The sequence below is a fragment of the Ambystoma mexicanum genome, chromosome 8 (genome assembly GCF_040938575.1).
Source record: "Ambystoma mexicanum isolate Mex_15411 chromosome 8, UKY_AmexF1_1, whole genome shotgun sequence".
Classification (NCBI taxonomy): domain Eukaryota; kingdom Metazoa; phylum Chordata; class Amphibia; order Caudata; family Ambystomatidae; genus Ambystoma; species Ambystoma mexicanum.
In genome coordinates this window covers 1,629,058,213-1,629,072,945 of record NC_090929.1, presented here as the reverse complement: position 1 = coordinate 1,629,072,945, position 14,733 = coordinate 1,629,058,213, and the positions used below count along the sequence as shown (strand labels likewise).

Below are 14,733 nucleotides of genomic sequence, written 5' to 3'. Positions count from 1 at the left end.
CTGTGCTTCCTTTTCCGGAAATCCTCATAATGGCAGGTGCAATGGCGGGACCCAGACCTGCTGCCTTTCCGACCACACTTCCCCGACAGGAGCTGAAAGGTCTCACCATCATGTCGTTTGTGCCTGGAAGCAGTACATGCATCTTGTAAGCTGTAGGCTTATTTTCATGACTTGTGGGAGGCAGCTGAACTGGCTGGACATCATTTGCATCCCAATATGATAGATGCCTTCAAGAAGCTGGTTACTGATGGGAAAGACACAGCAATGCATTTCTTGCAACAGGTCTAGATCTAGATGCTCCAGGTTGCATAGGGAGGTTTAACGGTAGAGCATCAGTGATCGGGAGGAATTCATGGGCCAGATCTGCTAACCTTGCAGCTGAAGGTCAGGGTGTGGTGCAAGACATGCCAACTGATGGCTAAGACTTAATCGGAGCAAGGGATGGCATACGCCTTTAAAAATATAAATCCTGAGCAATCTTAGGTCTTGGGTGCCCTTTTGTCAACTTACTCATACTTCTCAGAACTATTTCCAAGCCATGCTACTTCCCTCGAAAGGATAGATGAGCTTTGCAGCAGCAACAAACTCAGCAGCCCAGATGGAATGTCTGCTCTATGGGGCAGAGGCTTATCTAAGCCACCTAAAGGTTTGGTATCAGTATGTTTAGAAGTACCGTCATCCAATTAAAAGCCATCATAAGAAGGTTGGGAAAAATGGATCCTGCAGGCTGCCTGCCTTTTCTGTGAAAACCCTCCCAAATCCCTCCCTATTTGCTTCTACCTCCATTAGAGCCATTTTTGCTGAAGGGAGTTTTGGAACTTGTTCGAACAGAGGAAATCTGGAAAGGCTGGTATTCCCCTTACTTCCTGGTACCAATGAAGGCTAGAGGATCCATATCTGAGACTCCTGAAAAAGAACCCCAGAAAGAACCATTTCAAGATGGTCTTCAAGGTGCACATCCTCCAAGCTCTAGAGTTGCATGACTGGCGTATTTCTTTAGATCTGCAGGACGAGTACGTCCACATCCCTGTCCACCCCAGGAATTTACATTACCTCTGTTTTGCTTGGGGAAGTACTCACTACCAGTCATCCCATTTGGCCTGCTTTCGGCCCTGAGAGTATTCAGGAAGGGGATGGCAGTGGTTGTGCATGCCTTTCCTTACCTCAACGACTGTATCCTGTGGTCCAGATTGGAAGAGGCAGCCCTGAAGGACCTAGAGACGACACACACTGTCCTTCATGAATTGGATTTCTTCTCAATGTAAAGAAATCCTTTCCAACACCCCTCTAAATTCTTGTAGTTCACATGGACAGTCCTGGATATGGAGTAAGGTATGGCTTCCCTTCCCACAGAGAGTGACGAGCATTGAGGCAAAGGTAGCCCTCTTCAAACCAAACAGGGAACTCAAAGCTGGGGTTTTCTTGAGGAGGATAGCACTCATGGCATCTTCAGAAAGAAAGACTGCACATGTGGTCTCCGAGGAGCTAGTGTCCCAGTTCAGTGGGAACATGAAAGACATTAAAGGGTATCGAGTCTTTGCATTGAATGCCAAAACATTGAATGCCTTACCATAGAAAAAAATGCATAAAAAACATTGAATGCATTTTTTTCAATAGTAAAGGGTTTATTCTAATTATAATGGGTTTTTGAGGTTAATAAAAGGGGGGTGGGAGGTATCCCCCCATTTAAAAAAAAAAGAAAAAAAATGCATTCAATGCTTTTTTTTCGATGCTTTTTTTCTATGGTAAAGCATTTGATGCTTTGGCATTCGATGCAAAGACTATAAACCACATTAAAGTGTTGAAGGGGCCCTACCTGAGATCTGCGAGGACCTGCTGTAGGCTTCCACAATGCCTTCCTTCAGGGGACCTCATTCTGGCAGCTCCGACCAACAGTGACCTTGCTCATAGCCGAATCATGCATGGACGGGTAGTTGAAGTGATGATGATGGAGCTTATGGAGCAGATCTTTTCCATATGGGGGTGTCCCGAGACCAACCTCTTTACACACAGTCCGAACAAGAAGTGGGATGAGGCCTGGAAGTGGCACGTGTGCAGGGTCCCTTGGAGTTCGTCCTCCGTTACCGCTCATTCCTATGGTGCTTAGTGAATAGCCATGGTTTTGATCGCATTGGACTGGGCACAGAGGACCTGGAATCAAGGCATTCTAAGTCTCAACGTTTAGCTAGTGCTTAGGAAATAGGATAAGTCTCCTGTTGGACTTGTCTTTGTCTCGGAAATATGATAACGAGGTCGTTTGGCTAGTCAGGAGATTTTTCGTGTTGTAATGTTGACGTCTTCAAACAATTACATTAAAATACAGAAAATGACATTAAAAAAAGTAGAGTACGCCTCCTCTTCCTCGTTCTTACTGCCACTCCCTAACCCGTGATCTCACTTTCCTTAACTAACCCAATACACGTCATGCCTTTAACATAAGGAGGCGAACTGAACGCGCAAACACCCCTTTTACACAACGTAATGGCTATCAGGCACTGTGTTCTTGCTTTCTGGTTCTGTTACTGCAGGCGAGGTTTCTTATCAAAAAGGGTTTGTAAAACAGTGCAAAACAGAATTCCTGCGATCAGGACATGCATCAAGGCAAACCTTTGAGCAGAAGCATTTCAGAGGCTTAGGCCAGGTTCTATATGTAAGCAAGGGACATACCGTTTAGCTTTAGCTGATGTTCCACTAGCTCCGCCTTCAGAGAGTCCTTCTGCATCTGGAGGGCATTGAGGTGGCCATGTTCATGTTCCATTCGCTCCATTTCTAGGCAGAAGAGGGGAAGTGCATGTTAAAATGATCGAAAAGAAAAACCAACACCATCAGGCGGTACTCAAATATCCAACACTGAAAGTCAGTCCAGCAAACACTGGAAATGTAGAACAATTAAATATGTGCACCTGTACCTGTCTAAACATGTGTGCAGACCCTTTTCCCAAACGCATACATCGCACTGATTCAGGAGTGGCAGCAGAGGAGAGAGAAGTCCCTTCTGACATTCTCCTATTTTGCTGGCCCGTCCTTGGTCCCCATTTATTCTGCTCTGTGCCACCTCATTGCCCTGCTTTCGCGCCCTCCCTTCCTCCCTCTGGCCATGAGATGCAATAGCCCTGCTGGTGAAATAACAAGACAATGCCCAGGCGGTAACGCGAGTAGATGTCCATGTCAGAGCTTTCGCCTCAGCAGATTTGTCTCCAGCACGTCAGAGTCCTGGACTTCAGCATGGGCCGCTATCCGTTTCACTTCCTCCAGCCTTTCCACATCAACCCCATTTCTGTTTCTTGTGCAAGTCTACGTGCACCCCTACACATGCACGTTGTCCCTCTGCCCCTGCGTCTCGGGCTCCTTCCTACCCGTGACTTCCCAGCTTAGGTTTCCTGAAAGATAATGGCAATCACCTATGGCAGGTCATGCCTCTTGCCACCTGGACAGTGTTAGGCAGAGTCACCTACAGTACCCTTTGGGAACACTACAGGTAATTAGGACTACAAGTGTAAGCACAATCTCACCTTTGGTACAAGCCTGTACTAGACAGTAAAGTGGTAGTGATGGCTGAGCGGCCAGACTTATCTCAAGAGTTTAAGTGAGCAGTAGAACAAGTTACACAAAGAACCAACCAATACAGTGATTCAAATATACACGTACTCAAGGTTTCTTGGTAAAAGAATATACATTCATTTACTCAGTCAGTTAGAAGACATTACACTAGCATAGCAGCTCAATATCACACACTAATAAACCACAAAAATACAACCGGTAAGTAAATGAACAAATGACACTTCAGATACTTATTAAAGGAGTAAAAAGACAAGGTTATAAGGTTAGACAGTCCAAATACATTCATAGGCGGGGCAAAGGGTTTCAGTTAGATACAACCAGCAATTCTTCTCAATAGGCCTGGGCCAAAGTCAATGGTTCAGAGTCTTTTGTACAGTATAGCACAGTTCTGGTAAATAGCGGTTAAGTCTTTGCCACAGAGATTAGAAGAATTTGGCTAGACGAAAAGTTTGACGAATGCTAAGGGAAGGACAAGCCTTCGTAGTTGAGGAAAGTTTCACGCACTTTCTCGATGGCCGAAAAGATTTCCGGACCGCGTTTGCACAGTACCTTGTCAATGAAGAAAGCTGTAGCTGAGGCAGTTGTTCCTGGCAGTTCGAGCAGATCTTGCTGTTCCTGAGCTTTAGTCATGGGGACAAGAAGGAGGACGTTGGGAGGTTCCTGCACTGCCCAGGGATGGGCCAAAAGCTGTAGCAAGACGTCAGTTAAAGGTGTGAGTGCCTTAAAGTCCACCAGCTGGTTTCCTTCCCTCTGGCTATCAGCACTCTGATGAAAATTCAACCAGATGGTGACGGTGTCCAGGTGGCTTGCGAGTTGGTTGTTTCCACCAAACTCAAGGGAAGAAGTTAACTTTGAAGGGCTTCTCTGTCGATGGAGTTTCAGGCAATTCAGACCTGCAGCAGGGCTTCACCGGTCATCCAGGAGTTTCAGCAGTCCTCTTGCTTTAGCTCGTCTTGGGTTCTTTCATTCCAGTGGTTGACTCTGCTTTCCAAGTCCCGGGGACCTGCTTTTAAACAGTTTTCCCCCATTCATTTCAACCATGGTTGTCACTCACACACCAGGGTGGCTGTCCTTGCTGGACAGCCATCCTGACGTTTCCTACAAGAAATGGCAAAAAAAGATGACCAGAGTCTGTTTTTACAGATAGGTCTTGGGTGCCATATTGAAAAACATGGCTGACCCGATTTTTAGATACTGTTGTTAGCTGTCGGGAAAAATCACGGTAGTTGATCTAAACCACTGCCACCAGCCATTTAAAGTAGGAAAAGGTAACGTTTTACTGTTACATGAGTGTTTTGACTTAGGGGAATTTAAAGAGACTAGTAAAGTCAATTTAACTTCACATTCTCTGGGAGACATTAGTCAGTCCCAGAGAAGCAGAGAAGGTATTTAAACCTTGAAAAGTCTGAAAGACATCCCTGTGCCACTCCACTGAAGGTGCTGTGTGACACACAGAAAAAGATGATGCCATTGGAGTTGTTTTAAAACTCCATAACCAAAGAACACAAAAGTAACACACACAAAATACAAGGAAGAGTGAGGAAAAAAGGCTCACATTCTTCCCAGGTAGAAAAATCAAATCCTAGAAATCCAGCAAAGTTGCTGGGGGTCTCAAAAGGTAAGGGAAATTAGCACATTTGGGAGAATTCTCCCTAACAGACATAATAGCCTTTCCAGTTTAGCCCTCACCCTTGGAAATCTATCCGTGACTATCCAGGGCAAGTAATCCCTCGCATTCTCATTGTTCCCCCTTGGCACCACCTCTCTTTCAATCTTTTGCCACCACCTTTTACTCATGATAGAGATTGTATGTTCCAGCGCCCCCTTATAATATATTATAATATTTAGGAAACAGGATAAGCCGCCTGTTAGACCTTGCCTCAGAAATATGATAACGGGGTAGTTTTGCTAGTCAGGAGATTTTTAGTGTTAGTAACGCCTGACTTTTGATGTTGCTGACTATCTTCTGGCTTGGCCTTACTACTTCTGATACCTTCTTGCTATTCACTGTGCAGTGCTCGGACGTCTTCTTGGGCATGTTTTGTGCTTTATAAAAATATTAAAATGAATAAATAACACTGTCCACTGACCACCCTCATCAGCTTTAGATCCCAAATACAAATCCACCCTGTGGAGGCGCACAATCACATCTAATTCCACGGCCAATAGAGCGAGGGGAGAACAGCAGGTAGAGCATTATAACACATCTTCCCCAAAAGATTAGCAAAATAGTTCTATATGTACAAATCTGTGACCCATCTAGATTTCCTTCTTACTGTACTACGGACCGCGAGTCTCACTCATACCTTCCGAGCTTCTACTAAATATATTTTTTTCAAACAGGGTTCTGCGTCCTTGTTATAGCTGCCTTCCTCTCATCCCCGTACAAGCTGAAGAACAAGATATACCATTCACATCAGTACAAGCGATACCACACATGGGCCCCGGTCCATCATTATCAATAATGTCAATACTGGTCTTACTTCTTGCAAACTGCAACCTGGCCGCCGCCATCTAAACATGGTACGAAATATTGAGCTAGCGTATTGTACCACACCGCCAATTTCCAAGCTACCCTCCAAGCCATGCCGTTAGCCCACATCAAAGGCGGCAATGCCTTGCTCCAAGACCAATTGACTACACTTTGAGTGCCCAGAAGGCAGTTTTGTACCCCACCACCCAACTCAGGCACGCTCAAAAGGAAACTTATCAGCCCAATCCTGGTCAATGTGCACACAACCACTTTCCCGTGAAGACAGACTGCATGATATCCAAAACCTTGGCAAAGAAAACATAAAAGTAGATGCATGCCAGACCAAAGGAGGCTTCAGCTGCAATAGAAGAATGGACCAGAAACAGATGCATGCCAGACCACAGGAGGCTGAAACCGGTGCATGCCAGAACACAGGAGGCTTCAGCTTCAATAGAAGAATGGACCAGAAACAGATGCATACCTGACCACAGGAGGCTTCCGCTGCAATAGAAGAGTGGACCAGAAACAGATGCATGCCAGAATACAGGAGGCTTCAGCTGCAATAGAAGAGTGGACCAGAAACAGGTGCTTCCCAGACCACAGGAGGCTTCAGCTGCAATAGAAGAGTGGACCAAAAACAGATGCATGAGATGCATGCCAGCCCACAGGAGGCTTCAGCTGAAATAGAAGAGTGGCCCAGAAACAGATGTATGCCAGAAAACAAGAAGCTTCAGCTGCAATAGAAGAGTGGAGCAGAAACAGATGCATGCCAGACCACAGGAGGCTTCAGCTGCAATAGAAGAGTGGACCAGAAACAGATGCATGCAGATCACAGGAGACTTGAGTGGACCAGAAACAGATGCATGCCAGACCAAAGGAGGCTCCAGCTGCAATAGAAGAGTGGACCAGAAACAGATGCATGCCAGACCACAGGAGGCTTCAGCTGCAATGGAGGAGTGGACCAGAAAAGATGCATGTCATACCACAGGAGGCTTCCGCTGCAATGGAGGAGTGGACCAGAAACAGATGCATGCCAGACCACAGGAGGCTTCCGCTGCAATGGAAGAGTGGACCAGCAACAGATGCATGCCAGACAACAGGAGGCTTCTACTGCAATAGAAGAGGGGACCAGAAACAGATGCATTCCAGACCACAGGAGGCTTCAGCTGCAATAAAAGAGTGGACCAGAAACGGATGCATGCCAGACCACAGGAGGCTTCAGCTTCAATAAAAGAGTGGACCAGAAACAGATGCATGCCAGACCACAGGACGCTTCAGCTGCAACAGAAGAGTGGGCCAGAAACAGATGCATGCCAGACCACAGGAGGCTTCAGCTGCAATAGAAGAGTGGGCCAGAACCAGATGCATGCCGGCCCATAGGAGGCTTCAGCTGCAATAGAAGAGCGGACCATAAACAGATGCATGTCAGACCACAGGAGGCTTCAGCTGCAATAGAAGAGCGGACCAGAAACAGATGCATGCCAGACAGGAGGCTTCAGCTGCAATAGAAGAGTGGACCAAACACAGATGCATCCCAGACCACAGGAGGCTTCAGCTGCACTATAAGAGTGGACCAGAAACAGATGCATGCCAGACCACAGGAGGGTTCAGCTGCAATAGAAGAGTGGACCAGAAACAGATGCATGCCAGACCACAGGAGGCTTCAACTGCAACAGAAGAGTGGACCAAACACAGATGCATCCCAGACCACAGGAGTCTTCAGATGCACTATAAGAGTGGACCAGAAACAGATGCATGCCAGACCAAAGGAGGCTTCAGCTGCAATAGAAGAGTGGCCCAGAAACAGATGCATTAGATGCATGCCAGCCCACAGGAGGCTTCAGCTGCAAGAGAAGAGTGGACCATAAACAGATGCATGCCAGAACACAGGAGGCTTCAGCTGCAATAGAAGAGTGGACCATAAACAAATGCATGTCAGACCACAGGAGGCTTCAGCTGCAATAGAAGAGTGGACCAGAAACAGATGCATGCCAGAACACAGGAGGCTTCAGCTGGAATAGAAGAGTGGGCCAGAAACAGATGCACGAGATGCATGCCAGCCCACAGGAGGCTTCAGCTGCAATAGAAGAGCGGACTATAAACAGATGCATGTCAGACAACAGGAGGCTTCAGCTGCAATAGAAGAGCAGACCATAAACATATGCATGCCAGACCACAGGAGGGTTCAGCTGCAATAGAAGAGTGGGCCAGAAACAGATGCACGAGATGCATGCCAGCCCACAGGAGGCTTCAGCTGCAATAGAAGAGCGGACCATAAACAGATGCATGTCAGACCACAGGAGGGTACAGCTGCAATAGAAGAGCAGACCATAAACATATGCATGCCAGACCACAGGAGGGTTCAGCTGCAATAGAAGAGTGGACCAGAAACAGATGCATGCCAGACCACAGGAGGCTTCAGCTGCAATAAAAGAATGGACCAGAGACGGATGCATGCCAGACCACAGGAGGCTTCAGCTGCAATAGAAGAGCAGACCATAAACAGATGCATGCCAGACCACAGGAGGCTTCAGTTGCAATAGAAGAGTGGACCAGAAACACTGAGACACAAGAAGGGGCAAAAGACATGCTTTAGCCTCGAGCCCAGCATCTTGACGTTTCTACCAAAGTTATATTTGTCCCCTGTTTACTAGTCTTGATACTTTTTATTGGACTAACTAAACACATTATGTTGTGACCACCATCTGATGAAGACCACTATGGGACTTCAAAAGCAAATGCATGGTACCCTGTTTTCAGTCAGTATTAGTTTTCAAAGTCCCGTACACTTCTTACTTCTTCATCAGATGGAGAAGTCTATCGGACTTCAAAAAAGAATGCATTGTCCCACCTCATTACAATGTTTTCAGTTAGCATTTGCTTTCTAGTACCATAAACCTTTTTACCAGACGGCAGTCCCTCTCTGACCACCATCTGGCAAAGAAGTCTATGGGACTTCAAAAGCTTATGCATGGCACCATGTCAGCCTAATCCTTTGAATGCATTGAATAAAAGGCATCAAAATGTGGATTTGTGGATTTTAAAACAGGACTAACACAGTGTCAAACCTTTCTTTGCACATCCCTCTTTACTAGAGTTCAAGCACTTGCTAAAACTATGCTCTTCAAGCAGCATCTCCTGGCCAACATAGTACCTATGAACACAGCAACCACTGACTATAAAGATCTGCACAAAGGCTTAAATGCCAAGGGTGCCAATTGCCATGCCGTGGATGATGCTGAAAGTGCTAAAATGGCCACAAAGAACAGCCTGGAAACAAGAGATACAACAAACAGACAAACAAACAAACAGACACACACAGAAACAAAGTAGACTTGATATAGGACTTGTCTGGATACAGAGCAGCATCCACCCTCTCCAGCATGGCGTCTCGATCAGGGGAAACTGACACAAGGCTCAGGTGCTTTATTCCCAAGGCAGGGCTACATGGCTTGGCTCCATTTAAAGGCCTAGTGCTTTTGGCTGTTTCCTGGACAGCGCTCGATGGTGGCGGAATGGGAGCTTCATAGCAATGCTGCTGCTTTTCAATGACAGACTAGACAAACAGCCTGACTTGCTTATGACTGTAATCCATCAAATGGATAAGGTGATCCAAGGGAATCTACAGATGAAGGTATTTACCTGAGGCACTCTCTGTCGCCAAGAAATCACAGATATCCGTCCACATGGCACCGCACTTGCCCGTCCAAACCTTTTCTCACCCCCTGGGTAAAGCTGGGCAAACAGTGGGATTAAAAGAGCAAGACAATAGTCTAGGACGACTGGGCGTTGTGAATAAGCCAATTACCATTTCCTCAAAACCATTTCCTTTTCAATTCCTCCAGTTGGAAGACTATGTACATACAAGCAAAGGGGATTCGGGGGCTGCCAGCCTTTCAAAGGAGCCAGCCTGTTGGGGAAAAAGCACTGTCTGTATGCCGGTTTGGGGGTATGTGAGAGTTCAAAGCATGCACCCCAGTCAAGGGACCTTACCAATAAAAGGAATACATTGCTGCCAAATGCTGGGAACTGTGGGCCTCTATTCGCAAGAGGAAAAGGAAACTATAAATCCCAGATTCTAAAGTGATGTTGAGCAAAGTTGCAGGAATGGCTGAACCTGAGCATCTTGAAGAGGTCTGAGTTGGCATCTATGAGCTAAACCTTAAATGGTGATACATGGGAAGCTTTGCACCTGTCTTACCCACTGGGAATTCCTCTGCCTGTTTGTTTAACCCATCTGTGACATTACAAGGGGGCACCAACCATTTGCAAATCCGTTTTGACTCATCCCTCGCCAATAACTAACCAGCATTGTGAATGCAACAGTTTAGGCTTTTGTGTAGCCATACTGCCATAGTAGTATAAACTGGATATCGATGATAGCAGGTGCAAAATGGTGCGAGTCAATGGGCATCTATACTTATACACAAGCCAGCACTGTTGGCTGTGACAATGCTTGTCGTTAACAGGACTTCAGCGAAGGACATATGTAGTGCTTATAAATGGAGTGGTTAACGCCTGATCTGGTTAAGACATGTGTATTACACTAGTAGCATGTTTAGAACTCCAATTCAGTCATTAACTCTCAGAAGACTGCTTTGAAAAAACACTGGCAGGCACTTTGAGTGCAAAGTTTGATTGTAAGGCTTGAGTAACGCGAGCTAAAAGAGATCCCATGAAGAGGTGTTTGGGGCGGGGAGGGGCAGGCACTGCGTGGGAATGGCCATAGGGATTAACATAGCCATGGACAGTCGATTGGTGGGCAACTAACCAAACACCACCTACAAGCTTTGTTTCCCTCCTCGTGTGCCATTTCTCCTTATCTGTAGTGTAATGCAATAGTTTAGGCTTGTAGGTGGCACTAAGCCGCCACAATAGTGCAAACTAAAAATGATTGCATGGAAAACTGTCAATAGTTCATGATTAACTCAAACCTTCTCATTCAACATTTTTCTGCTTTTCTTTGCTATCAAAATAAAAAATATACCGCGAGTTACCACACAGGCGTGCCAACTATAGGATGCATCATTGTAGGGGAAATGCATTTCAAATGAGTCCACACAGCTACTCCACTACACACATCTGTCTTGGATGTTTCGAATTAAAGGCGTTTAACCTGCCAGAAAAGCTGTCCTTTCGGGAAAGTTATTATTGGCTAGCAAGGGCTGACCAGAAATGCCTAGCGGGCACATTAACAGATGTCTGAAAAATATTGGCCACCATGGACCACAGCTTGTCCAATGGGTTTTAATAGAGCATGGCTCTGCCAAGGAGTGATTTGTCTTATCCCTGAGTCAGGCTTATTTCCTCTAGGCACAGTGGTACCAACATGTCAAATCCATCACCAGGACCGACTGCCTCTCATGCTTGCTCGTTCCTTTGGAAAAACATTTCGTAATGAGGAAGAAGAGTAAGCAGGATAATGTCAATAACACCCACTGATATTCACAGAGATGGCCACGTGGCTACAAAGTTCAAGAAAGTGAGAGTGAGGAAGACCCACACAGGAAGTACAACAGAGATGGAGACAGACGTCAATAAACAAGAAAGAAAGACTCGACAATACAGTTTGTTATAGAGCGGTGATCTGCTCTGTGTTATGTTGTTATGTTATGCTACTCGAATTTCTAGCGCACACGTTTGCCCAAGGGCATCTTGGCGCGAGTATTCGACCAGCAAACTCGACGACACTAGTAGCCTAAAATAACAGAGTTTTTAGAGAGCGCCGGAATTGAAGATGGTTCTCAGTACCCCTAAGGGCAAGAGGAAGGTCGTTCCATAGTTATCCAGCTGAAACTGAGAATGCACGGCCGCCAACCCTAGATAGACAAAATTTAGGAATGACCACAAGACAGAGAGTTTGTCCCGGGATATACGGTAGAAACATGTCCTGGAGATAGTCTGCCCCCTGGCAAAAGTACGCCCGTTGGATTAGGCAGATAGATTTAAATGTGATCCTTTTGGTGACCAGCAGCCAGTGAAGAGAGCGTAGTACAGGGCTGATATGAGAACCATAATGAGTAGAGGTGGCAACCTGAGCAGCAAGGTTCTGCAGGAGCTGCAACCGATGTATCAGGCCAGTAGGCTGAGCTAGGTACCGGGCTTTACAGTAGGTTATGCGAAGCAACCAACAAGGGCTGCAGAGGAGCAGGCCAGAATGGTAAGACCTTGAGGAGCACTTTAAGAAGGATGTTGCCCGTCTTAAACACTGCACTAATCTGGGGGGCCACCGACAGCGCGGAGGAAAGGTAGGCTCCCAGATTTGTAACCGCTGTCACCGAAATTGGAGAATCACCCAGAACAGACGGCCAGAAAGTAGAGGTCCAGAGAGCAGAATCCGGGGAAGAATCCACCCCCAGAACCTCTGTCTTGTCTCTGTTGAGGTTAAGCCAGTAATTGTTCATCCAGCCTTTCACAGCCACAAAGCATTAACATAGGAGCAACGACACCTCAGCCTGGTCAAGGTCTAAGCGGACCAGGATCTGGGTGTCGTCGGCATAGGAGTAGCAGCGGAAGCCGCGAGAGCGGACGAGACCAACCGAAGGCTGAACATAGATATTAAATAGCACCGGGACAAGGCAGAGCCTTGGGGAACACCACAAGAGAGCAAGTGAGAAGAGGATAGAAAAGGAGCATGAGAAAGCGATTAACCCGTCATCAAGGAAAGATGTAAACCAGGCCAAGACAGGGCCAGAGGGGAATGCCGCAGAAAGATCTAACAATATCAGGGCTCCCACTCCACCCCGGTCAACCAGTCTGGCCAAATCGTCCACAGTGGACACAAGGGCACTTTCAGTTCCACGCCCCGGCCGGAAACCCGACTGAAAGTGGTCGAGATAGGATGAGGTTTCCAGAAAAGATGAGAGGTGGTGTTCTGATGGGACCAGCAGGCATGGGTGCATGAATGCCCTCCACAGCACCGAACAGAGACACAGACGCAGCATGTTTAGTCTTTGGTTCTTGTTCATGCACCGTCTGCGTGCCGAGGCGTGCCGTATTTATTAACGAGGCGCAGTGACGTATCCCCTCATAGCTCCTTAAAGGAACCATGCCACATGTGTGAGACGCTGTGTGGGATGTGTGCAGTGACATTTCTAATGCTCGTGAGGAGCTGGCCATTAACCCTCTGAGAAAAAACGTTTTTGTGCGGCCAGTATATTTTGGGTCTTTGCATATGGGTGAAATACAACTTAGTACACAATAACGAAGTATAGCAACACGGCCAAACACAGGCAGGAGTGGACTAGGAACCCACAGTGGCCCTGGCAATGTTTTTGTACGTGGCCTATATTAGACTGTGTCAGCAAATGTCGCCAGCAATCTCATCCTCTTGAAATAGGATTTGGAGGTTCTCCACCCAAGACAAAATTGAAACATTTGTCCAAATAGTGAATTTGGCAGGGATTAAAAAGTATTTAAACACAAAAAAGGACATGAAACATTTGTCATGAGTGAGGAATAATATACTGAAGGCTTGATTACCAATGCATTGCTTCAAAGCAATGTGTGGGATAAGGAGAGATGGAAGGAAAGGCCTGTGTTTTTCTGATTAGCAGTTCCGTTTCTTTTTTTTTTTTAAACTTTGGTTTTTATTTGCATTTTAACAATCAATAACAACACAGTGTTTCTTACGCACATGTTTGATACAGTTGGTCTCTTCCTCTCCCCCCCTCCTTCCCTCCTTCTCTCAATCAGTGCGTTCATGGAACAAACATTTAAACAACAATATAACCTCTCGGGGATGGATACACAGTGATAGTCGTTGCATTAAGTGGTGTGGAGTGTATTTGATTGGCTCCCCTCTTTCGGGTCAGCCCAGCGGATCTCTTCAGCACTTTCCCAGCTTCTCCCTCAGACTCTATTACCCTACATCCTGCACAGCAATAGCCCCATTCCTCCCTGAAGTACTCCCCGTAGTCGTTCACAATGGCCGTCAACCTCTCCATTTCAATCATGTTACACAGTTTACATTCCCATTCCCGCCTCGTGGGCAATCTCCCCACCTTCCAATGTTGGCCCACTGCCAGTCGCCGGTCCCTTAACATCGCCTCACACACCCTAGGCAACCGGTACTCTCCTTGGTTCCCGGTCGGGATTCATAGTAGTATCTGGAGCGGGTTGAGGCTCAGCTCGGCCCCTACAATGTCCTTCATCCAGCTAAGGAGCCCTTGCCAGAAGATGCAAATTCTGGGACAATCCCACCACATGTCAGCGTGGGACCCCACCAAACCACAGCCCCTGGGGCACATGGGTGATGTGTCCGTGGACATTCTTGACATTTTCAGTGTATCTCTATGCCACCCTTGCAGCATCTTAAATGTATGTTCGATGGCGGGGTTGAATAGATTGCTGTGGAATGTCACCCAGAAGATTCTAGGCCAGTCCTCGTCTGTTCCGTAATTTCACCCCCTGCTAGTTCCACCTAATATCTCTTAAAAGTGTATCTGTCCAACTCTGGAGTTGAGACCTGGAGTAGCATCTTATATATGCCAGAAAGAGTGCCCCTCTGGGTGGTGGTCCCGTCCAGCCATTTCTCAAATTGGGTTAGGTTTCTGGATAGGCGGGTGTCCCACTTCGGGTCCGTAAGCATCCCCTTCAACCTCAGGTATTCAAAGATTGAAATCCTGTCCCTGCCCAGTCCCTCTTGGATTTCCTCATAACCCCTAAATTGACCCTCTCCAAATAACTGTCCCACCCTC

At 46.7% G+C, this 14,733-nt stretch overlaps 1 protein-coding gene across 1 annotated transcript in view; it reads right to left on the bottom strand.

Annotated features, from left to right (window-relative positions):
- The window catches only part of CCDC172 (coiled-coil domain containing 172), a 1,280,439-nt gene that overhangs the window by 492,815 nt on the left and 772,891 nt on the right, over positions 1-14,733 (bottom strand). Inside the window, exon 5 of the mRNA XM_069612213.1 lies at positions 2,668-2,769. Coding sequence (XP_069468314.1) covers positions 2,668-2,769 — 102 coding nt within the window. The remainder of the gene's footprint in view (positions 1-2,667; positions 2,770-14,733) is intronic.